At 49.6% G+C, this 22,432-nt stretch overlaps 3 protein-coding genes across 4 annotated transcripts; all 3 read left to right on the plus strand.

The window, feature by feature from the left end:
- Nucleotides 1-363: 363 nt before the first annotated feature.
- LOC123182555 (jacalin-related lectin 3) lies at nt 364-8,059 on the plus strand. The gene is made up of 10 exons (XM_044595168.1): nt 364-1,049; nt 2,188-2,423; nt 2,541-2,681; nt 2,767-3,198; nt 3,476-3,548; nt 5,100-5,173; nt 5,727-5,936; nt 6,109-6,573; nt 6,673-6,906; nt 6,998-8,059. Exons 1-10 carry the CDS (start codon nt 593-595, stop codon nt 7,847-7,849), a joined length of 3,174 nt encoding a protein of 1,057 aa, XP_044451103.1. The 5' UTR covers nt 364-592; the 3' UTR covers nt 7,850-8,059.
- A 1,676-nt stretch (nt 8,060-9,735) lies between these two features.
- Nucleotides 9,736-11,497, plus strand: LOC123182554 (thioredoxin H-type-like). The gene is made up of 3 exons (XM_044595167.1): nt 9,736-9,988; nt 10,960-11,082; nt 11,177-11,497. Exons 1-3 carry the CDS (start codon nt 9,869-9,871, stop codon nt 11,312-11,314), a joined length of 381 nt encoding a protein of 126 aa, XP_044451102.1. The 5' UTR covers nt 9,736-9,868; the 3' UTR covers nt 11,315-11,497.
- A 3,063-nt stretch (nt 11,498-14,560) lies between these two features.
- Nucleotides 14,561-18,401, plus strand: LOC100037537 (thioredoxin H-type-like). Of its 2 annotated transcripts, none has more exons than XM_044595170.1 (3): nt 14,561-14,836; nt 16,090-16,212; nt 16,302-16,584. In XM_044595170.1, exons 1-3 carry the CDS (start codon nt 14,717-14,719, stop codon nt 16,434-16,436), a joined length of 378 nt encoding a protein of 125 aa, XP_044451105.1. In that variant the 5' UTR covers nt 14,561-14,716; the 3' UTR covers nt 16,437-16,584. The 2 variants fall into 2 exon arrangements, with proteins under 2 accessions (XP_044451105.1, XP_044451104.1); XM_044595169.1 differs by having other exon boundaries at nt 14,625-14,836; nt 16,302-18,401.
- Nucleotides 18,402-22,432: the final 4,031 nt, after the last annotated feature.

Below are 22,432 nucleotides of genomic sequence, written 5' to 3' on the forward strand. Positions count from 1 at the left end.
GCCAAAACTAAAAGAGGACGGACGGCGGACGGGCGGCCAACCCAAACGGACAAAAAACGGACAAAAACGCCGTTCATTTGAGTCGGCCCGTTGGAGTTGCTCTTATTATATTGATTGAAGAAGGAGAAGGAGAAGAAGAGAAAAAACACTTGTTACCCGAGATACCAGATTTTTGACCGGTGAACGGGAGAACCGTGCAGCGTGGCGAGACGGTGGCCCCGCACAGAACCCGCAGCCCGCCCCGGCTGCTGTGTGTGTTCAAGTCCCCGTCTGGCTCCGGCCATTTACGTCGCACACGTGGATCGCGCCTGGACCTATCCGCCCCGCCCCCTCCAATCACCGAGCCGCCTCGTTTCTCTCGCCTCGTCACGCCCTCCGCTCCCTCTCAGTCAACAGCCGATCTCCAAAATTTCCTGCCCCTCCCCCTCCCCCTCCTCCTCGCTTCTCCATCCTTCTCCTCCGATCTCTCACCGGAGCCCGGCTCACCGAGCCCAAACCCCTATTTATACCCCGGGGAGGCAGAGCAGCAGCGTCACCCATTCCCAGGGGCAGCCAGCCGAGACGTGGGAGGACTTCGGAGCGGGCCGCGGAGATGGGCCTCGTCCACTGCCTCCCGCTGCTCCTGCTGCTGCTCTCGGCCGCGGCCGCGGCCGCGGGCGGCGGGGAGAGCGTCTCGGCCTCGGACTACGAGGCGCAGTTCGAGGCGTGGTGCGCGGAGCACGGCAAGGCGTACGCGACGCCCGGTGAGCGCGCGGCGCGGCTCGCGGCCTTCGCGGACAACGCGGCCTTCGTGGCGGCGCACAACGCCGGCGCCGCCGCCAACGGACCGGGATCCCCGTCGTACACGCTCGCGCTCAACGCGTTCGCCGACCTCACCCACGACGAGTTCCGCGCCGCGCGCCTCGGGCGCCTCGCCGTCGGCCCGGGTCCCCTCGGGGCGGCTTTGCCGTCGGACGGGGGCTTCGAGGGCGGCGTGGTCGCCGTGCCCGACGCGCTCGACTGGAGGCAGAGCGGCGCCGTCACCAAGGTCAAGGACCAGGGCAGCTGCGGTGAGCTCCACGCTTGTCAATCTCTTGTTCTGCAACACTTCTTACATTGCAGGGCTCATCTGTTTTTCTCCGTCAGAGTTTTGCTGTTCGTTCGTGTAGTTGTTGGGTTCTAATGCTAAAACTTAGAGATCGAGATGTGGTACGTGCATATCAAAATCATAGTGATGCTAAAGATCTGAATGACCGAGGTATTATTGCCGCAAATGATTCTAGGAACTAGAATCCATGGCAGGGAGCAGCAGCTGACACATACTCTAGCTAACCTCCCCCTGTCATAACTCATTAGGTAATACGTTGATTGGTTAGCGCCTGCCATTTAGCAGCATGTAAACCTGAAGTACTTATCATCATGCCCGGTTAGAGAAGATGTTGAAAATATGTCTCTGTTTAGTTTTTTCCCAGCCCAATTTGCAAGTTTACTGACTAATTTCTCCAAGCTATGCTGGTTTGTAGTCACTTATACTCTTCTCAACGGTAGATTCATGGACTTTGTTGTCCTTGAAAATGTGAAAGATATCAAGGTATTGAAGTGACTACTTAGAAAAAATAGATTGATGCCCCTTCCGTCCCATAATATAAGATCGTTTAGCAAGCAGATAATTAGAGATAGGATTATGCCTCTAGCTCCTTATGTGGTTTGTAGGTGCTGTTGCTTTTTAGGTCATCCCACACAAGAGAATTGTTTATATTCTTTTTGTTAGCTTTTGCCATGGAAGTAGCGATGCGCTGCTTCAGTGTGTAGTTTAGTTGTGCATTACAGCTTAAATAAAAATCTCAGGAAATTTTTGTTATTCTTCCAGGCTCCAGCAATCCAGAATTGTAGGTTCGGGATTATCTTAGGTTGCCCATGGGCGATGGCTATACTGGAAATTTGTAATTAGATATGACAGCAATATAAGAACTGCGTCAGCAGTTCATTTTTACAAAATAGGATCAAGAGTGACACTAAAGAAGTGAAGGCGCAAGTCTCTGTTTCCACGAAATCACTCCTTTGGACTTGTATTGTCTTGTTTTATTCAAGGGCCTTGATACAGGATACTTGAAGTATTTTTCAGTTTTAACAGTCGGTGCTACCTCATTTCTTATTAGTAAACCACACCAAGTACTTCCGGTTCATGTGGTCTGGATTGTCGTTCAGGTGCTTGTTGGAGCTTCTCAGCTACAGGTGCCATGGAAGGAATAAACAAGATCACGACAGGCTCTCTTCTCAGCCTTTCTGAACAGGAACTAATCGATTGTGACAGATCCTACAATGCTGGTTGTGGCGGTGGGCTCATGACCTATGCTTACAAGTTTGTGATTAAAAATGGTGGGATTGACACGGAGGATGATTACCCGTTTCGTGAAGCGGATGGAACATGCAACAAGAACAAAGTAAGATGGCTACAAGGAGGTGCCTCCTAGCAATTTGTCTGCTTGTAGAAAACTACCTTGAGCATGTTTAGGCACGTGATGTGTCATATTTATGCAATTTGTCTGCTTGTTTTGCAGCTGAAAAAGCATGTGGTAACAATCGATGGCTACAAGGAGGTGCCTCCTAGCAAGGAAGACTTGTTACTACAAGCTGTTGCCCAGCAACCTATTAGCGTGGGAATATGTGGCAGCGCTAGGGCATTTCAGCTATACTCCCAGGTTTGAATGCAATTGTGCTCTCACTAACTTATTTAACACACTTCTACCACACCTTGTACTTGACTTCCATTATTTTCATATTCAGGGTATCTTCGATGGTCCATGCCCAACGTCTCTTGATCATGCAGTCCTAATTGTGGGATATGGTTCTGAAAACGGCAAGGATTATTGGATTGTGAAAAATTCTTGGGGTGAAAGATGGGGAATGAAGGGCTATATGCATATGCACCGAAACACTGGCTCGTCGTCAGGTATCTGTGGCATAAACATGATGGCATCGTTCCCCACAAAAACAAGCCCGAATCCTCCTCCTTCACCAGGGCCTGGCCCAACCAAATGCAGCGCTTTTACCTCCTGCCCTGAAGGATCCACATGCTGTTGCTCATGGCGTGCCTTGGGATTCTGCCTTTCCTGGAGCTGCTGTGAGCTGGATAATGCAGTCTGCTGTAGCGATAACCGTTCTTGTTGCCCCCATGACTATCCTATATGTGACACGGCTAGGGGACGCTGCTTGAAGGTAAACACAAGTGATTTTATGCATTCTTCTTTGAGGTTTCGTCATGTTTGTGACTTAGGAACTGACCTGCCTGAAAGCTTGATATGGTTAAGTTTGACAAATGCTCTGGAATACTTTTCCCTCCATCTTTATTTTCTTCATATCCCATTTCAGTTTTTGTACGTAGAGACTGTGTCGTAGGTTAAGTTAGTCAGGTTACCAAGGCATAAACATACATGAAACCGGATAAATGCTGTGTATCCTGATGACTGATCATTTGGTGAATTTACTGTTTCAGGGTAATGGCAACTTCTCCAGTATAGAGGGAATTAAGAGGAAGCAAGCTTTCTCCAAGGTTCCCTCTTGGAATGGTTTGTTGGAGCTTTTGGATCAATAGACATACAAAAATGGTATGGATCACAGGTAAGATCATGCCAACTTGATTCATCCGGTGCTGCCATCAGTGCGACCACTCCTCCCCTCCTGAATCCCTGGTACTAACCGGTGATCGCCCTTTCTCGCAGGCAGATACACATGTATGCACGGTCTTGTACAAGCGGTGGGGTTCACTGCGTTCTTCAGGTGCCCTGCCGCCTCTAGCTGCTGGTTGTCTTGCACGGAGATGTCCCAACGCGTTCAGTGAAAAATAGAGATGCCCAGAACTCCGAGATTGATTGTAGTGTGCACTGGTGAACCACGCAGCCGGTACTGTATTGTAGTACGTATAATTTTATGATGATTGTACATGTCAGATTAGCCTATGATGGGTTGAGCCAGATATTGGTTACACAGCACAGATGGTCTATTTTTACTCGGCTTGTATTAGATGTGAGAGAACCACCCATAATAAAGAGATACGTGCATCAAATCAAAAATAGAGATACGTGCATCATGTTCCATAACCTGTTGGTGGCTGTGTTTATTTGAACATGGCTCCAACAACTGTGCAAACCATGGTGCCCATGGTTAATCTTTGTTAACCTTGCTATGGTTAACCTTAACATGGCCACGTTGTTCATCTTTTTTTGGAGCTTCTTGGGTTAACCTTGCTCCGCCCGAACCGGGAAGGTGAAGGTCAGCGAGGGACGCGTTCACCCACGGCTGGCGGCGCACCCGGTGCCGGCGAAAGAGAGCATCCATCGCACGGACGAACATATTCCCGACCTCGATACACCGTCCAAAGGGGCAGCGTGCGGCGAGCCACCCATCCCAGCCGAGCCACCTGCGCCGCCAGTTCGATGCCTGACGGGATGGGCGACGGCGCCGGAGCCCCACACAGACCCGGCCTGGCCACGCCCGGCTCCGCCTGGAGCACGCGCGCCAAGTGCTCCCTTGACGATTCTCCCGCGGCAAACTCGTATTCTTCTCGGTGCCGTGCCGTGTGCCATCACCACCGCACCGCCAAATTCGTTCCTTATTCGTGTGCAGCTGAGGCCGTGAACATGGTGACAGTTTTCCACCATGTCAACCAGAAAACGCATCAGAAATCACTCAAAAAAACAGAAGACGCGCATCAGAAACACTACACAATCAACATGTGCTCGCCCGCGAAAGGTAGAATAAACAGGGAATCCCGCAAAGGGAATTTCTGTTCCGCGCCGGTCATCCACACACTCGAGAAAGTCATTCCAGAAGGCCAAGTGAAAGGCAATTTTTCGCGTGGAGAATAACTCGAGAAGGTAAAAAATAAATTCTGTACTTCTCCAATCGCCGAATTTCTGCGCGGCACTGCGGATGGGCGAAAGGGGAATATATGACAGACAATACTGGGGAAAGATTAGATTGGGTTGTTCTCCATTTTGTGGAAAGATCGCGTTGTTCTCCATTTCGCGTGAATTGGCTCCAGCAGGCCGGAGAATCCAGTTCTCCTGGTTGCTTTCAGTTCTCCCCAGCCGTTAAACGCGGCTGCCTGCTTGCGACAGTGGCTGCTTTTCGCCTCGCCTTCTTGCTCCGGCGATCCTATAAATTGGCCAGGTCGGTGTTTCTTCGTGTGTCAGTAAGCACACGGCTCGCAACGCAGTAGCAGCAAGGTGGTAGTAAGAGGAGGCACAGTTTGAACCCTCCATCTCCGAAGTGTTTGAGCCCATTGGCAGGACCGAAATATGGTACACTATTCTGCTTTTGCTCATGAATCATGACCTTTGTGTGTGCATACCTAGCTAATTATTACATCATGTTCCTAAATATATGCGTGTGAACAACAGAGAAATGGGATTCTAATAATGAATAGAATCTCCAGAAATGTTGTTTGGTTAAGGATTCCACTGGCATTTCAGACATGTGAGGTCTTAATTTTCAAATTTGTTGGAGTTGAGTTGTAGGTCTCTATAATTTCTTCTGACCCAGAACCTAACTTTTTCCTTGATGGTGCACAATATATCGATACTTTTTCGCCCATCGAAATCATGCTAACTGAATATCATGACAACAAATTTGATTTTATGGCAATGAAGCATAAGCACATTATTTTCTTGATGGATTTATAGTTTGTAGCGTTCAAATCCAACGATCATGCTCTAACCCAAAATCTTGGTTGCCGTGTCTAACAGAGCGCCAACGGGAAGAGCCCCATAGTGGTTGGGCCCTGGGGAGGGACAGGAGGATACCCCTGGGACGACGGTGTGTACTCGACGGTATGCCAGATTATGATCACCCATGGAGCTGCCGTCGACTCGATAAGAATCCAGTATGACCTGAAAGGACACTCGGTCTGGTCACAGACGCACGGGAGCACGGAGGACGGGTCTGAAACAGATAAGGTCTACCCTGCTAAAACCCTCACCAAAACATCTTCAGGCTTTCTATATATGATTGCAGAAGTTCTTCTGCACATAATCTGCAACAACGAACTTTTCATAGAACAAGTCTGCTTTCATAAGTTTTCATATTTCTGAACACAATCATTGAGACTTGGTATGTCTGATGATGCAGGTGAAGCTGGATGTTCCCGGAGAAATCCTACTGTCCGTGAGCGGCTACTACGGATCGGTCTGCGGTAGCCCGGTCATCATAAGATCACTGACGTTCCAGAGCAACCGCTCCAAGTACGGGCCTTTCGGCACCGAGGACGGCACGCCCTTCTCGCTCCCGGTGAGCAGCGGCAAGATCATCGGCTTCCATGGACGGTCCGGGTCGTACCTCAACTCCATCGGCTTCTACCTGAAGCAAGTCCACGTTCCGATTCCGAGTCCCCCGAGCTACCCAGCCTCGCCGCAGCTCCCGACGTCGGCGTACAGCAGAAACGGCTACACCGTCACCGAGGTCGACGATGAGCATGACATGGCCCTCGCAGTGCGGGACCGGGCCGACGGCTACGCCGTCTACGGTGCCGGTTACCCTAAGCAGCAGTACGCGCATCCGTCCCCGGACTACCACGATGGATCGATCATGAACAAGGTGTGGTGTGGTGTCACGTGCTTTTGCACTCTTTGTAAGTACGTCTGATGATGGCTCTGTAGTTTTTGTGTTCTGAAGTTGTGAACTTTGGTTGTGCAGATGGTTTCGTACCCTAGCTCGTACAGGGCGGCGGCCATGAGCGGGCCTGAGACGCACGGTCCGTGGGGCGGCAGCGGCGGCACCATCTTCGACGACGGCGTGTACACCGGCGTGTGGCAGATCAACCTGACCCGCGCGGTGGGGGTCACCTCCATGAAGGTGCTGTACGACCGGCACGGGCAGGCGGTGTGGGGCAACAAGCACGGCTTCAGCAGCGGCGTCCCGCCCGACAAGGTAATCAACGCCAACTGCTCATCTGCATGCTGCACAGACGATCAATCATGGAGTGGATGACTGACGCGCGCTCGTGGGTTGTTTGCTGCAGATCGCGTTCGACTTCCCGTCGGAGGTGCTGACCCACATCACCGGCTACTACGGCCCGACGATCATCATGGGCCCGACGGCGGTGCGGTCGCTGACGTTCCACACCAACCGGCGGCGGTACGGGCCCTACGGGGACGAGTACGGCACCTACTTCTCCACCAGCTTCGCCGACGGGCGGGTCGTGGGGTTCCACGGCCGGGAGGGCTGGTACATCGACGGCATCGGCGTGCACGTCCAGCAGGGCAAGGTGCCGAGGTCCCTCAGGGCCGCCGCCAGCAGGAGCCCGTCGCCGGCGCCGCGGTCCGACCCCGACCCGAGCGACGTGGACGAGGAGGTTCCCTACGCGGCCATGGTGAAGGAGCCGGCGGCGGCGGGGCCGGGGCCGTGGGGCGGGCCGGGGGGCCGGGCGTGGGACGACGGCGTGTACGCCGGCGTGAACCAGGTGTACGTGACGCGGGGCGCCCTCATCGGCTCCATCCAGATCCAGTACGACCGGGGCGACCGGTCGGAGTGGTCGGCCCGGCACGGCACCAGCGGCCACATCACGCACCGGGTGAAGCTGGACGCGCCGCACGAGGTGCTCACCTGCGTGCGCGGCTACTACAACGCCGACCCGGCCGAGGGGCCCCGGGCGCTGCGCTCCATCACCTTCGTCAGCAACCGCGGCAGGTACGGGCCGTTCGGCGACGAGGTCGGGACCTACTTCTCGTCGCCGGCGACGGCGGAGGGGAAGGTGGTCGGGTTCCACGGCCGGAGCGGGCAGCACCTGGACGCCATCGGGGTGCACATGCAGCACTGGCAAGGGGACCGCCGGGCCGCGCCCAAGTACGTCCTGTCAAAGTACCTCTTCTGAACGACACGGGACGGCGCGCTTGTGGCTTCTAGATTTTGTGGAAAATTGTTACAGGGACGGAGTAAATTTCTTTGTGACGGTCATGAAATAAATTAATTTGGGTCACCTATTCATCGGTTGTCCGGAAAAAAAATTGCTATCGGTTGTTTTCTCCGCCCCTAAGATTGAAATTCAATGGCCGAGCCATCTCACAATAGGAGAAGCCGAGCATCAGATATATCCAGCGAAGGTCGGATGCTACTCTGCAACGGGTTTGCCAAGTGTTACGCCCAGCAAAGCCGGCTCGGCTTACCCCATGTCAAGAAAGCGGTATATGTTGAGATCCATTTGTCGGGGACTCGGTAAAGAATAGTCGCCAACATAAAGGTGCCTGGTTGCGGGCCGACAATGTGGTCAAGAAGTAAGCCGAGTGGCGCGTACGGCTTCTAGTTCAGCTATGGGCCAACCAGAAAGTACCACGTGTGTCCACCTAGAAGCCGAGTGCCGTGTGACACCTGCACGTCATACAATGAGCCGAGTGTATGCCCAATCCATCTTTTCTTCCTCCTCTCCCCTGCGACTGCCCCTCTTAGTCTGAGCCGTCGTTGTCTTGGTCTTCCCTCTAAGAGCATCTCCAACCAAACATAGCTAATTTGATTATCCATACATACGGGGACGCATCCACTCATATCCAAAATCTCAAATCCATAGAACCTCATGCAATGCAAGTCAACACAACGTATCATTGATTCGATTGAGCATAGCAAAATCATCATACAACTGGATATAGCAAGTTCAAAACATAGATAGTTCACCACTACGATAGCATTGATATGATCTATGATTAGATACGCGTAGATAAAGGTAAAATTCACAACTTCTTCGCTCTGCCTCTTCCCTTGTCATCTCCGGAGCGAAGGTATTATGTGTCTGACGTCAGAAGGGCCGTCAGAATTGTTGGAGGACTCGAAAAAAGAAGGGGAGCCCAGGCAGACGACGGGCGGCATGTGCCTGCTCCTTGGCGAGGCGTCTAGCTTTGGCAGCCGCCGCCGCTTTTCTCCTTGGGTGGGCGCGCGAGCTCCCCGAGTTTGAGCCGCAATTTTTTTACATTTTATGGCGATGGCGTCAGGCGTTTATCTAGGCGTCTGGGAGGGTACATTTGAAGATGTGCCACCAACTCCAAACCGACAACCCTGTATCTGAGCATGCCTCATGCCTCTCCTTCATGCCTCCCTTTGGGTGAGGTCATGTGCCCTTGGCGGCGAGTGGCTTCCCGTTTAGAGCAAGTATAATAAGTCCTAGTCAGCTGGCTATAAGATGTTCCACATCAGCAAATCCTTAACTGGAGGAGAAAGAAAGTAGGAGTGAGAAGGGCGTCGGCGCTTCGTCAATCGCTAGCGATAGCACAAGCTCCCATGGAATCGAGCCAACATGCAACCCGCACAATGACTAAAGGCAAACGCCAGCCAATCAGTATGCCTTTCTCTGCATCTTTCTTCATGCAAGCATTAAATACTATAGCTAATCTACAGCCAGTTTATTATATAAACAGGCTATATAGCTGACCTGGCAGTGCTATAGAGCCGGCAGCCGGCTCTTCTATTAGCTTTGCTCTTATGGCTACATCTGTGTGAGCAGTCGATTGATTCAAACAACAAATCCGGGCGTTCAGCAAGTCGGAATGAATTTCGGCTCATCACTCATTGTCGTGGGCCTCACGCGTATTCGCCTAACCGTGTTTGAATCAGACCCTCACGAAGCCACGGCTCCAGCGACCCGTTCACCACGTCAGCCTAAAAAAAGAAAAAAAAACTGTTCAATCACACGCCCATCTGAACCGTTCAACAGCCCCACGTAATTTCGCGCACCAGCAAAGGGCATATCCGTCATAGCGAGCGCATAAATTCTGATTCCTGCCTGCCTGCCGGACAATTTATCTTTGGGGAGGCGGGCCGGGATTGGAGACAGAGCCCACAAGGCAACAACAAAGTGCGCGTGAGAAATCAACAAGCGGTGCTTGCCGAGAAGAGAGAGAGAGAGATGGCGGCGTCGGCGGCGACGGCAACGGCGGCGGCGGTGGGGGCGGGGGAGGTGATCTCCGTCCACACCCTGGAGCAGTGGACCATGCAGATCGAGGAGGCCAACGCCGCCAAGAAGCTGGTACGCATCTTTCCGGATCGATCTCTCCCTCCCCCCTCGTCTTCTCCCGCAAGGCGGCACGGGCCGGGCGAGGATGCTCTTGTTTCAGATTGGTTGGTGAAGTTAAGACCTGGCTCGTGCATGCGGTGGCCGCCCGAGGACGAATCTGCGGTTGGTCTGGTTGAATTTTGATGGCTTGGAGAGCATGTTACGGTCGGTTTCTTTTCCCCGTCTTATTAGGGCTGCCGTGGATATCATCTTCTCATGTTAAAAAGGAGACAGTTTCAGAACCGCGTGTACCGCTACTTCCTCGGTTTCTAAATATAGATCTTCTAAGATATTGCACCACGGACTATGTACTGATGTATGTATATATATACATACTTCAGAGTATAGATTCACTCGTTTTGCTCCGTATGTAGTATGCAGTTCACGGGGGGCACATCTGTTTGTATGGTCTTTTTGTCTGAAAACAGTGTTGGTTATGCTGTAATGTCATGGCATCTTTCTGCGATGCAGGGGGCATGGCTCTTTACATTACCCTTGCAGCATTTTATTGTTTCCGCATTGTGCTGCCTCACATGCTTTTTTAGATTGTATAGGAATTGCTATTGCACGCAATTATCCCCTTATCCGTGCTGCTGCAGATTTGCACCAATATTCCGTATGTAGATCCAAACGTCTCCTCAAGTTTGCATAGTAAGATTGATTGTGCTAACTCCACTAAAAACACTGTACCAGGAATTTATATGATGATCATCTTGTTGTTTGTATATATTTTTTTGCGGGGGAGTTTATAACTTTCCGTGGATTTTCATCTCTGAAATTGTGGAACATCATAAAATTCCAGTGCTATTCTCTTCACGTGAATTATAACCTGGATTGATTGTAAGCTCTGGTAGGTGTTTATGGTGTTGAACTAGCAGTAGCATTATTGACCCATGCTTTGCACATTTGTGTCAAGGTCCTGTTAACCTTGTCGTTTGTAACAGGTGGTGGTTGACTTCACTGCATCATGGTGTGGACCATGCCGCATCATGGCTCCAGTTTTCGCTGATCTCGCCAAGAAGTTCCCAAATGCTGTTTTCCTCAAGGTCGATGTCGATGAACTGAAGGTAATGGAACCGATGGCGCTGTTTACAGAGCACAGAGTATCATCGTGCGATTTCAGAGCTGTGTTACTAACAAGGTTTTATGTTGTATGAACAGCCCATTGCGGAGCAATTCAGCGTTGAGGCCATGCCAACCTTCCTGTTCATTAAGGAAGGAGATGTCAAGGACAGGGTTGTGGGAGCTATCAAGGAGGAACTGACGAACAAGGTTGGGCTACACGCGGCGGCCCAGTAATCACCTAGCGGAGTAGTATTCGCCTAAATAAAATTGTGGCTCAAGAAGCGGTGCCTCTAATGGCACCTTATATCCTGTGTACTGCTTGTTACTTGTTGGTTGGATGATGGTGAATCAAGTGTGACTTTATTCGGTAAATGGTTGATTTTCATAAGGAGCTGATCTAATCCAGTTGTTCGGCTATAGGCTATGGCTATTGTGATGTTCCAAGTGATTAGCATGTCAAAGTGCTATGATACTTGAATCCATGTCATCTCACATTGTTGCCTCTTGATTCTTTATCCATGTCAACGGGCTGATTTTGTGGCAAACTAGCATGTGGAGATGACGAGCAAAGATCAGAGATTGTATGTTGGGAGATGAAAACACGCGATTCTTCCACGCCGCTGCAAATTGTCACTCCAAAAAAAAAAACAGAATGCTGATGAGAGATGACATACAGCACTCTGAGAATTCAGAAAAGCTGGCTATCGCTGCGCAGTTCTTCTCAAGCTTGTTTGGACAGGACTCCTTACCTCTTCCAGTTATTGATCCCGCAAATCTGTATGATCAACTCGACCTTAGTATGTTGGATGAACCTATCGCCTGGCTGAGATTGTTAATGCTATCAACAGATCATGAGGTAACATAATGCAGCAAGAGGATTTTCTGGGATGCTTAAAAGTATCGACTGCATGCATTGGAAATGGAAAAACGGCCCATTTGCTTAGCAGGGGATGTATAAAGGCGGTTGCAGTGTGGTACTTGAGGCGGTGGCCACACAGGACCTCTGGATTTGGCACTCCTTCTTTGGTATGCCCGGAACTCACAATGACATCAATGTGCTGCAGTGCTCTCCTGTCTTTGCCAAGCTTGTTGAAGGTCATTCTCCTTCGGTGAACTTCGAGGTCAATGGGCGGCAGTACAACAAGGGGTACTACCTAGCTGATGGCATCTATCTGAAATTGTCTACATTTGTGAAGACTATCTCAAACGATGTGCCAGGAGGCAAGAAGTCCCACTTTGCCAAGGTGCAGGAGGCTTGCAGGAAGGATGTCGAGCGGGCATTTGGTGTGCTCCAATCTCGATTTGCTGTTGTCCGGTACCCTACTCAGACCTGGTCGAAAGATCAAATGTGAGAGATCGTGACTTGCTGTGTCATCTTGCACAACATGATCATCGAGAGCGAGCAGGAAGATCCAGTGTTTGACACTGAACCATACTACAGGCAGGGTCCTCTAGCCGAAGTTGATCACCAGCTACCGGCAACCTGGACTGCCTACCTCAGTATGCGTCAGGAGATCCGAGACCCACAGGTGCATCATCAACTGCAGCAGGATCTGGTGGAGCACCTATGGAGGATCAAGGGCGCCGCCTAACTCGACGTGTGATGAAATATGAGTTTTTATTTGTTGAATTATATAATTTGTATTGAACTATTTATTGTTGCACTATTTTGTTGAACTATTTGATTTTCTGTGATGAACTATGTGATAAAAAAAATATTTATGTTGAGAATTCAACGCCGAACCACACCGAATATGGACCATTTTTCGCTGAAAGTGGGCCGAAAAGCACCCAGGAATGGGTCGATATCGGCGCCTGGGGGCGACCTGGGGGTGACGGTTGGATGCCCAACCGCCCCCAGAGCCGATTTTACCGCCGACTCGCCCTCAGGCGGTGATTTTTATGCCTCCTGGAGGGCCAACGGCTGGAGATGCTCTTAGCCTGAGTCGCCATCATCTTTGTCTTCCCTCTAAGAGCATTTCCAACCAAACATAGCTAATTTGATTCTCTATACATCCAGGGACGTGTCCACTCATATCCAAACCTTAAACTCATACAACCTCATGCAATGTTAATCAACACAACATAGATAAACTAAACACATATCATTGATACGATTGGGCATAGCAAAAAAATCATACAACCAGATATGGCAAGTTCAAAAAACAGATAGTTCACCACTACAATAACATTAATACGATATACTATTAGACAAAGATAGCAGTCACCTCTTATTCACCTTGCCCTTTCCCTGTCGTCTCTAGAGCGACGGTATTACACGTTGCCGCATAGAGGGTCATTGGAGTTGTTGGAGGCACTAGAGGATTTGGATGAGGAGGGGAGCCCTAGCAGGCAACGGACTACGCAAGCGCGGTACTTGGCGAGGCGGCTAACTTTGGCATCCGCCATAGCTTTCTTCTTCAGTGGGCACTCGAACTCCCTAAGCTCTAGCTGCAATGCTTTCACATTTTTATGGCGATTGCGGCAGGCGTTTGTCTGAGCGGTGGTCAAGGACTAGTGCAGGACGCCGCAGATGAGCTCATCGTCGAAGTCGAAGGTAAGGGAGACCGACACAGATCTACAAGAGCCATGCCTGCCTCATGCGGCGAGCTGCCCATGCCTTTGACTTGAGAAGCCACCGCCGCGTGCTTGAAGGTGTTGAGATCAGCACCCAACACCGACCAAGAGGTGCAGGGAGCGGAAGTGACATCCCGGAGCTGCAAGAGCCCCACCAGACCACCGGGCGGGCGTGGACCACGCCGAGCCTACGCGGACTAGCCTGGAGTTGGAGGAGTGCCGCCAGGCCACCAGAGTGGTGCGTCGAGATCGAGCTTCCACCCCTATCCATCAGCAACCTACAGATGGCAATGAAGATAGCAACTCGTCATTTGACTCTGCCGCGATGGCGTCCCAATCAACGGTGTCGGCTTCAGAGGAGGAGTCGCTGCTGGAGCCGGATATGGTGGTGACTGACGGCGACAAAGGGAAGGGGAGAGGAGTTGGAGCGGTGCTGTTGAGGAAGTGTGACTAAGATTTGGTCAGAGTGGTGTTTTTGTGGGGGTCGAGGTGGGCCAACACGGGCCAATCTGGCGTGGTAGCCGCGTTGAAACCATCTCATATCCCACCCACATAGGGAATGGATATGAAGGGTGTCGAACAACCCGGACAAATAGGCTGGGTACACGGGGTCTGATATTGTGGCGGTTGGTTGCGAGATGATTTTTGCCATGCCTCACGCGTGTTTGCAGTGTGGTGTTTGAATCAGGCCCTCGCAAAGGTACGGATGTAGACCTATTCACCACGTCAGAGAAGAAAAAGAACTGTTCAATCACACACGCCTCAGGTGGCCCGCCCGTTTGAATGCACACGCCCATCTGACTGTTCAACAGTCCCAGCCCGGAAAGCTACGCCCTCCAGGGGCTCCGCCGTAATTTCGCGCAGGAGGAAAGGGCATATTCGTCATAGCCCGCAGGATAAATTCCGATTCCTGCCTGCCGGACAAAGACAATATCTTTGGGGAGGCGAGCCGGGATTGGAGACCGAGGCCAGAAGGCAACAACAAAGTGCGCGTGAGAAATAAGCGGTGCTTGCCGAGAAGAGAGAGAGAGAGAGAGAGAGAGAGAGAGAGAGAGAGAGATGGCGGCGTCGGCGGCGACGGCAACGGCGGCGGCGGTGGGGGCGGGGGAGGTGATCTCCGTCCACAGCCTGGAGCAGTGGACCATGCAGATCGAGGAGGCCAACGCCGCCAAGAAGCTGGTATACACATCTATCTATCTATCTCCTGATTGATCTGGTTCCGTTATCCCCTCTTCCTCCTGCAAAGCGGGAGGAGCGCTAGGGTTTGTTTCAGATCCCACTCGATCCGTCGAGCGCTAGTGTTTCTTTGTTCACACCACCCAAATCTAAAACCTAGGAGCAGTGATGTTTGGTGGATGAGAGCTGTTTCGTGTATGTAGTGGGCTCCTGACGACTAATCTGTGCTTAAAACAAGTTGCTGGATTGTTTTACGATTGCGATTCAGAGAGCGTATAGGGCTGATTTGTTTTCCCCCATCTTAGGGATGCGGCGAATCTGGTATTTGTGACCAGGAAAAATTGCAGCAAAAACAGTTAATCACAACTAGACTAGTTGACTGGACTTTCTTGTCAGGGGCTCTGCTAAGCCAATTGTTATAGTAGGCCGGAGAAAAACGCCAATTCAGATTTGAGACATTTTGTAGCGCAGGTGGCACCCCTCCCTGCAAGGTCTTTCTTTGAATTGTCTAAAACCACTGTCATGTGTTGATTACGTTGTAGTAATAGCGTTGCCTTGATCCTGTGTAATGATGCATATGTTTGGAACATCTTTCTGTGTCAGCAGATCGCGCGTCTCTTTACACGACTCTTGCAATATGTTTTCCGCGCTGTGCTGCCTGACGAGTTTTGTGGTGTGTGGATGGAGATTGGAGAGTCCTTTTGTTCTTCTTGTTAAGATTGTAGAGATTGCCATCGTGTGCAATATCCCCCTATTTGATACTGCTACAAATTGGCACCAACATTGTACTATATGTAGATCGTGTCTCTTCAAGTCTGTATACAAAGAATGATGGTGTTAACCCACTGAAACTCTGAACCATGGCCTCACATGATGATCATTATGGAGTAGTTTGTAATATATTTTTTGCGGGGGAGTTTGCAACTTTTCATGGAGTTTCGACTCAGAAATTCTGGAACAAGCGCAGCAATCCAATGTAAATTTTACTCCCTCCGTTCTTAAATATAAGACCTTTTAGATATTCCACTATGGACTACATACGGATGTATATAGACATACTTTAGAGTGTAGATTCACTCATTTTGCTCCGTATGTAGTCTAAGTGGAATCTCTAAAAGGTCTTATATTTAGGAACTTGGAGTGCAAGCTCTGGTATAGGAATTAGCAATAGCATTTTTTTAAAAGCAAAAGCATTATTGACACATGCTTTGAATATATTCTTCACGATCATGTTAACCTTGTTTTGCACCTAACAGGTGGTCATTGACTTCACTGCATCGTGGTGTGGACCCTGCCGCATTATGGCTCCAATTTTCGCTGATCTCGCCAAGAAGTTCCCAGCTGCTGTTTTCCTCAAGGTCGATGTTGATGAACTGAAGGTAATGGAACTGATGTCGCTGTTTACAGAGTATCGTGGTACAAATTCAGAGCTGTGTTACTAACAAAGCTTTTTGTGTTGTATAAACAGTCCATTGCTGAGCAATTCAGCGTGGAGGCCATGCCAACCTTCCTGTTCATGAAGGAAGGAGACGTCAAGGACAGGGTTGTCGGAGCTATCAAGGAGGAACTGACGAACAAGGTTGGGCTACACGCGGCCCAGTAATCACCTAGCGGTGTAGTATTGGCCTAAATAAAATTGCCGCTCAACAAGTAGTGCCTCTAATGGCACCTTATATCCTGTGTACTTCTTGTTACTTGTTGGTTTATGGATAATGCGTTGCTTAATCCAAGCTAGTGTGCTTTTGCATAAATAGTTTTCGCCCCTTTGGATGTGAATTTGCCTGGATCTATCCTGATCTACAAGCTGGGATGTGCATGTGCACACGGTTCCAGTGTTGGTTCCCCTCTCCGATCCCACCTGGAGCTGGAAGTTCTCCCCTTTTCAAAAAAAGGGAGGAAATTCTCTTCCGGATTCAAGCAGAAACATATTTTGATTCGGTTTCATCAGGCTAGCAATCCTCTCTTCATATATACCTGGACAATCGTCTTGTAGATAGCTTGAAAGGAGGGGAAGATCCATCCATGTACATGGAGGAGGGCTTGGAAGAGTACGTCAACGTGACGGAGAGCGCCATCTTCGGCGCCTCGCTGACACCGCCTGCGCTGCCCCTTTTCAACGGTCCTCCTCCGAGCTGGGTCCTCCTCGACGTCTCCGCCTACATAGCCGCCGGCACCACCGCCGCCGCCGGCACCAGGGGAGGCCATGCCATAGAGGTCACCATGATCGCCGCCCGCCCGCCGCTGGTCTCCCACATCCGCGTCAACTGCCCCGGCCTCAAGCCCACACGCTTCGCCATCGAGCCCAGGATCTTCGCCGCCGCGGATGGCCTCTTCTTGCTCGGCGTCGCCATCGGCCACCGGTCCCTGTGCACCCAGCCGGACATGTTCGACTACTTCGTCTACCAGCCCGCCGCGCGCTCGCTCACGTCTCTCCCGCGCCCACATGGCCGCTTCGGTCTCAGGGACGTCGCCCTCCTGCGCTGCAGCCCGAACAGCTCCTCCTACATCATTGCGTTCCTCGAGGGTACACGGGGACGGGGCATGGCGTATGAGCTCCACCGCTTCCACTCCGAGACCAACACCTGGACCAAGAGCAAGCTGGAGCTTGGTGCCACTGCCATGAACCCTGCCATGGACTCCGTCTTCTTCTCCACTAGCAAGGTGTTCACTCTCGGCGGTGGTTTCGTGGGCTGGGCCGACCTCTGGCGCGGCGTCCTGCTCTGCGACGTGCTCCTCGACCCGGAGCTCCGCTACGTCCCCTTGCCGCATGCCTTCGGTGAGCGCAAGTGGGACGCCGTCATAACCAGGGACATCGCCGTTGTCGACCAAGGTTGCATCAAGTACGTCGACAAGCGGTCTGACGAGCACACTGGTGGTGGCTGGACACTCACCGCATGGAGCAAGAAGATCAACAGCAAGCCGTGGAAGGAGGAACAATGGCGCCAGGACTGCGAGTTGAGATCTTCTGATGTCTCTGTCCTTTTGCCGCCACTGCCGAGGCCATTCCATGAGCTCATGACAGGCCACCCCGTCATAAGCTTGCGGGGCGACGACGTCGTCTACTTGATGAGCAAAGAGAGCCTCAGGGACGACACGGCGTGGGTGGTCGCCGTCGACATGAGCAGCAAGTCGTTGCAGGAAGTGGTTGAGTTTGGCGGTTCCCGGAGATCAATAGGCATAAGCCGCACCTATATACAGAGCAGGATCGACCTCTGGTCATCCGAAGATCACCCCAGGTAATTCTATCTTGAATTAATCAGTTCGATCTTCGATCACCTGCTATTGCTCATGCCTAATCTGTTGGGCTTTTCTTATCTGTACAAATCCGACAATTCGGTCGGTTGGCTCATTTTAGTCGTTTTAGAACATTTTGGAAGACATCTGAATGGTGGTGTAATTGATCAATGCACATTTAGGGGTTGGAAAATCATCCATGAATTTCAAACACATAACTGGGGAACTAGAAACCGCTGCTGCATGTCGCGGTAGCTTTTGTGTAAGAAGTCAGTTCAGATGTTGTGTGAGACTGAGGTTATATACATTGGCATCAGACGCTGTTTAATGTTCTTGTTGTCGCTTGCTGCCATTTCTTTTTCTTCCAGAAAGTCGGCCATGTCATTTGCTCATGATTTGTGAAAATGGTTGCATGGTTTTGGAACTGCTAGCTCATAATTTACCGACACTAGCTAGTGTGTCTCAAGAAAAAGGAACACTGGCAGTATATATGTCTGAAAAAATAGCACTGGCAAGTGAGCTAATGAGAAGATGCTGCAGGGGGGGACTTTTCAAAACAATTTGAGTTGTATTACAAAATCCAAAAAAAAGGTAAGTATGACAGACTCCAAGCACAGCAGAAGTGACCTTTGATCAGGATACAAGAGGTGATGCAAATTCAAACATAGGTCATGAAATTTTAGAATTATTCATTAATTCAAAAATGTTCATGAATTCAAAAATTGTATGCAAATTGAAAAAAATCGTGAATTAATTTTTTTCATAAATTTGAAAAACTTGTTGATGAATTAAAAAAACATTTGCAAATTGCAAAAAAGTGTTTGTCCATTAAAAAAAATCATGAAATATAAAATATTCAAGAATTCAACAAAAATATTTATGAATTCGAAAAATGTTCACATATCGATAAAATGTTCATGATATTCAAATTGATTGTGAATTTTTAAAAGTATTCATGAATCTAAATTTTATTAACTTTAAAAAATTCGTTAGCCCGTTCTATTTGTAATTTGCTATCTAGCTAAGGCGGACGCGTAGTTCCATAATGTGACCTTCGATTCTTGGCGAGTTCGAACAAGCCCTCGATAGCTAGGGTCTCAAAGAGGTTGCCCACATTCTTGCTCATAAAACCTATTCTTCTTTGAAACTTTTTTTTTTGCTTCCAAGAGTATCAGCGATGCTTTGACAGGACAAGCAAGGTTTGAAGAGGATATCTTCAAGAGTTCCCTAACCCCCTGATTGAGAGTGCTATGATGGGCTATTGAAGCTCATCCCTGGGGCGCAGTGGGGCAGTGCAAATCCTATTTTCTATGCCAATCAATTGTCATAACCTTTGCTGATGTCATTTGCTTTAAAGATTTTAGCATCATGGATGTTCAACATGAAAAATAACAAAATAATATCTTTTAGGATAAACCCATGCATAATTCAGCAAGTGTTTGGTTCTAACTCTAGATTATTGTGGTCGATAATGATTACTAAGCCATGTACAATGTACATTCAGTCCAAATGTCCAATGGCTTATACACTGGTTCCCGAATCGAATACGAAAGATCGGAAATGTTCGTTTGCTCTTCTCCACCCGATCAAGAAGTGACCGGTCTCAAATGTAAGTGCTTTCTTCCGTGCATGCTATTCTCGTGTTCCATGATTAGAGAAGACATGTTTCTAGTTTTCTTTGAGGTAATAAACAAGTTGTATCCCGCTTTGCTTATCTTGATGTGGAATCTATCGTTGACCACCCATGAATGTAGGTAGAAGGTGTTTTTTTCTTAACTCTTTCTAGGCCCCAGCTTGATTGGACTTCGTCAGCTCTTGTCATTCAGCTTCCTCTCTCCTCTCTCATCTTGTCTCTCCCCTTCTGGATGTCCGCTGTTTCACTATATGTTGTGTGTTACCATAGACAAGAGGTTATACTGTCATTCATAACTTTTAAGCCCAGGTCTCATGTATTCTGAATCAAATGCGGGTATCAATGCTCTATGGAAGTCTGTCTCTTTTCCGAAAGTTCTACCTTATACCAATTCGTAACTTGGTACACCGGAAAAGTAATGCTAACACTTTTGTATCCAAGACGTGGCCCCTTCAAATATTGGAAAATAAACTATATATTGTTTTTTCAGGGTTCTATGAGCATAAATGGAAGCACTTGCCTCTTCTTCGACAAATGAATATGCCTCGCCTCGAACATAAAGAAATCCTGAGTAAGGAGAGAGATTTTCCACACGAACAAACAACCCGTCAGGTTCAAAATGACATAGGTGAATCGGATCAACACCAATCTTACACCAACAAGGAGTCGCTTTGTTTGCACAGTTGGCAGGCCGCCTTCCTAATCTGCAGCCTCACCGGTCAAAAGAATCCTCTATCTGGACTCCCGCTAGACCTCTGACTGGCCTAGGGAACTTCTCTAAGCTTGAGAACTCCTTTATCCTCACTAAAGCGCAACCGCCTCCCTCCCCACCCTATGGGAGGCGCTGCCTTCCGTGGTCATCGTTGGAGGGCAGGTCTGAATCCTACTGTTGATCGCGTGTGCTCGCCACGCCTAGGCTTTGTTGGGGAACGTAGCATGCAATTTCAAAAAATTTCCTACGATCACGCAAGATCTATCTAGGAGATGCATAGCAACGAGAGGGGAGAGTGTGTCCACGTACCCTCGTAGACCGAAAGCGGAAGCATTAGGTTAACGCAGTTGATGTAGTCGAACGTCTTTACGATCCAACCGATCTAGTACCGAACGTACGACACGTCCGAGTTCAGCACACGTTCAGCTCGATGAAGTCCCTCGAACTCTTGATCCAGCAGAGGGTCGAGGAAGAGTTTCGTCAGCACGACGGTGTGGTGACGGTGATGGTGATGTGATCCGCATAGGGCTTCGCCTAAGCACTACGACGCTATGACCAGAGGCGTAAACTATGGAGGGAGGCACCGCACACGGCTAAGAGAACAATTGATGTGCTATGGGGTCCCCCTGCCCCCGTACATAAAGGAGGGGAGGAGGAGGCGGCCGGCCAGGAGGGGCGCGCCATGGGGGGAGTCCTACTAGGACTCCACTCCTAGTAGGATTCGCCCCCTTTTTCCTTTCTTACGAGAGGGGAAAAGGAAGGAGAAGGAGAGGGAGAGGGAAAGGGGGGCGCCGCCCCTCCCCTAGTCCAATTCAGACTGCCATGGGGGGGGCACCCCTTGCGGCCCTCCTCTCTCTCCACTAAGGCCTATGTAGGCCCAATACTTCCCCCGGGGGTTCCGGTAACTCCTCGGTACTCCGGTAAAATACCCGAACCACTCGAAACCATTCCGATGTCCGAATACTACCTTCCAATATATGAATCTTTACCTCTCGACCATTTCGAGACTCCTCGTCATGTCCGTGATCTCATCCGGGACTCCGAACAAACTTCGGTCACCAAAACACATAACTCATAATACAAATCGTCATCGAACGTTAAGCGTGCGGACCCTACGGGTTCGAGAACTATGTAGACATGACCGAGACACTTCTCCCGTCAATAACCAACATCGGAACCTGGATGCTCATATTGGTTCCTACATATTCTACGAAGATCTTTATCGGTCAAACCGCAATAACAACATACGTTATTCCCTTTGTCATCGGTATGTTACTTGCCCGAGATTCGATCGTCGGTATCATTATACCTAGTTCAATCTTGTTACCGACAAGTCTCTTTACTCGTTCCGTAATGCATCATCCCGTAACTAACTCATTAGTCACATTGCTTGAAAGGCTTATAGTGATGTGCATTACCGAGAGGGCCCAGAGATACCTCTCCGATACTCGGAGTGACAAATCCTAATCTCGATCTATGCCAACCCAACAAACACCTTCGGAGACACCTATAGAGCATCTTTATAATCACCTAGTTACGTTGTGACGTTTGATAGCACACAAGGTGTTCCTCCGGTATTCGGGAGTTGCATAATCTCATAGTCAGAGGAATATGTATAAGTCATGAAGAAAGCAATAGCAATAAAACTTAACGATCATTATGCTAAGCTAATGGATGGGTCTTGTCCATCACATCATTCTCTAATGATCTGATCCCGTTCATCAAATGACAACACATGTCTATGGTCAGGAAACTTAGCCATCTTTGATTAACGAGCTAGTCAAGTAGAGGCATACTAGGGACACTCTGTTTTGTCTATGTATTCACACATGTACTAAGTTTCCGGTTAATACAATTCTAGCATGAACAATAAACATTTATCATGATATAAGGAAATATAATAAGAACTTTATTATTGCCTCTAGGGCATATTTCCTTCAGTCTCCCACTTGCACTAGAGTCAATAATCTAGATTACATTGTAATGATTCTAACACCCATGGAGTCTTGGTGCTGATCAT

This window comes from Triticum aestivum, chromosome 1D (assembly GCF_018294505.1).
Source record: "Triticum aestivum cultivar Chinese Spring chromosome 1D, IWGSC CS RefSeq v2.1, whole genome shotgun sequence".
NCBI lineage: Eukaryota > Viridiplantae > Streptophyta > Magnoliopsida > Poales > Poaceae > Triticum > Triticum aestivum.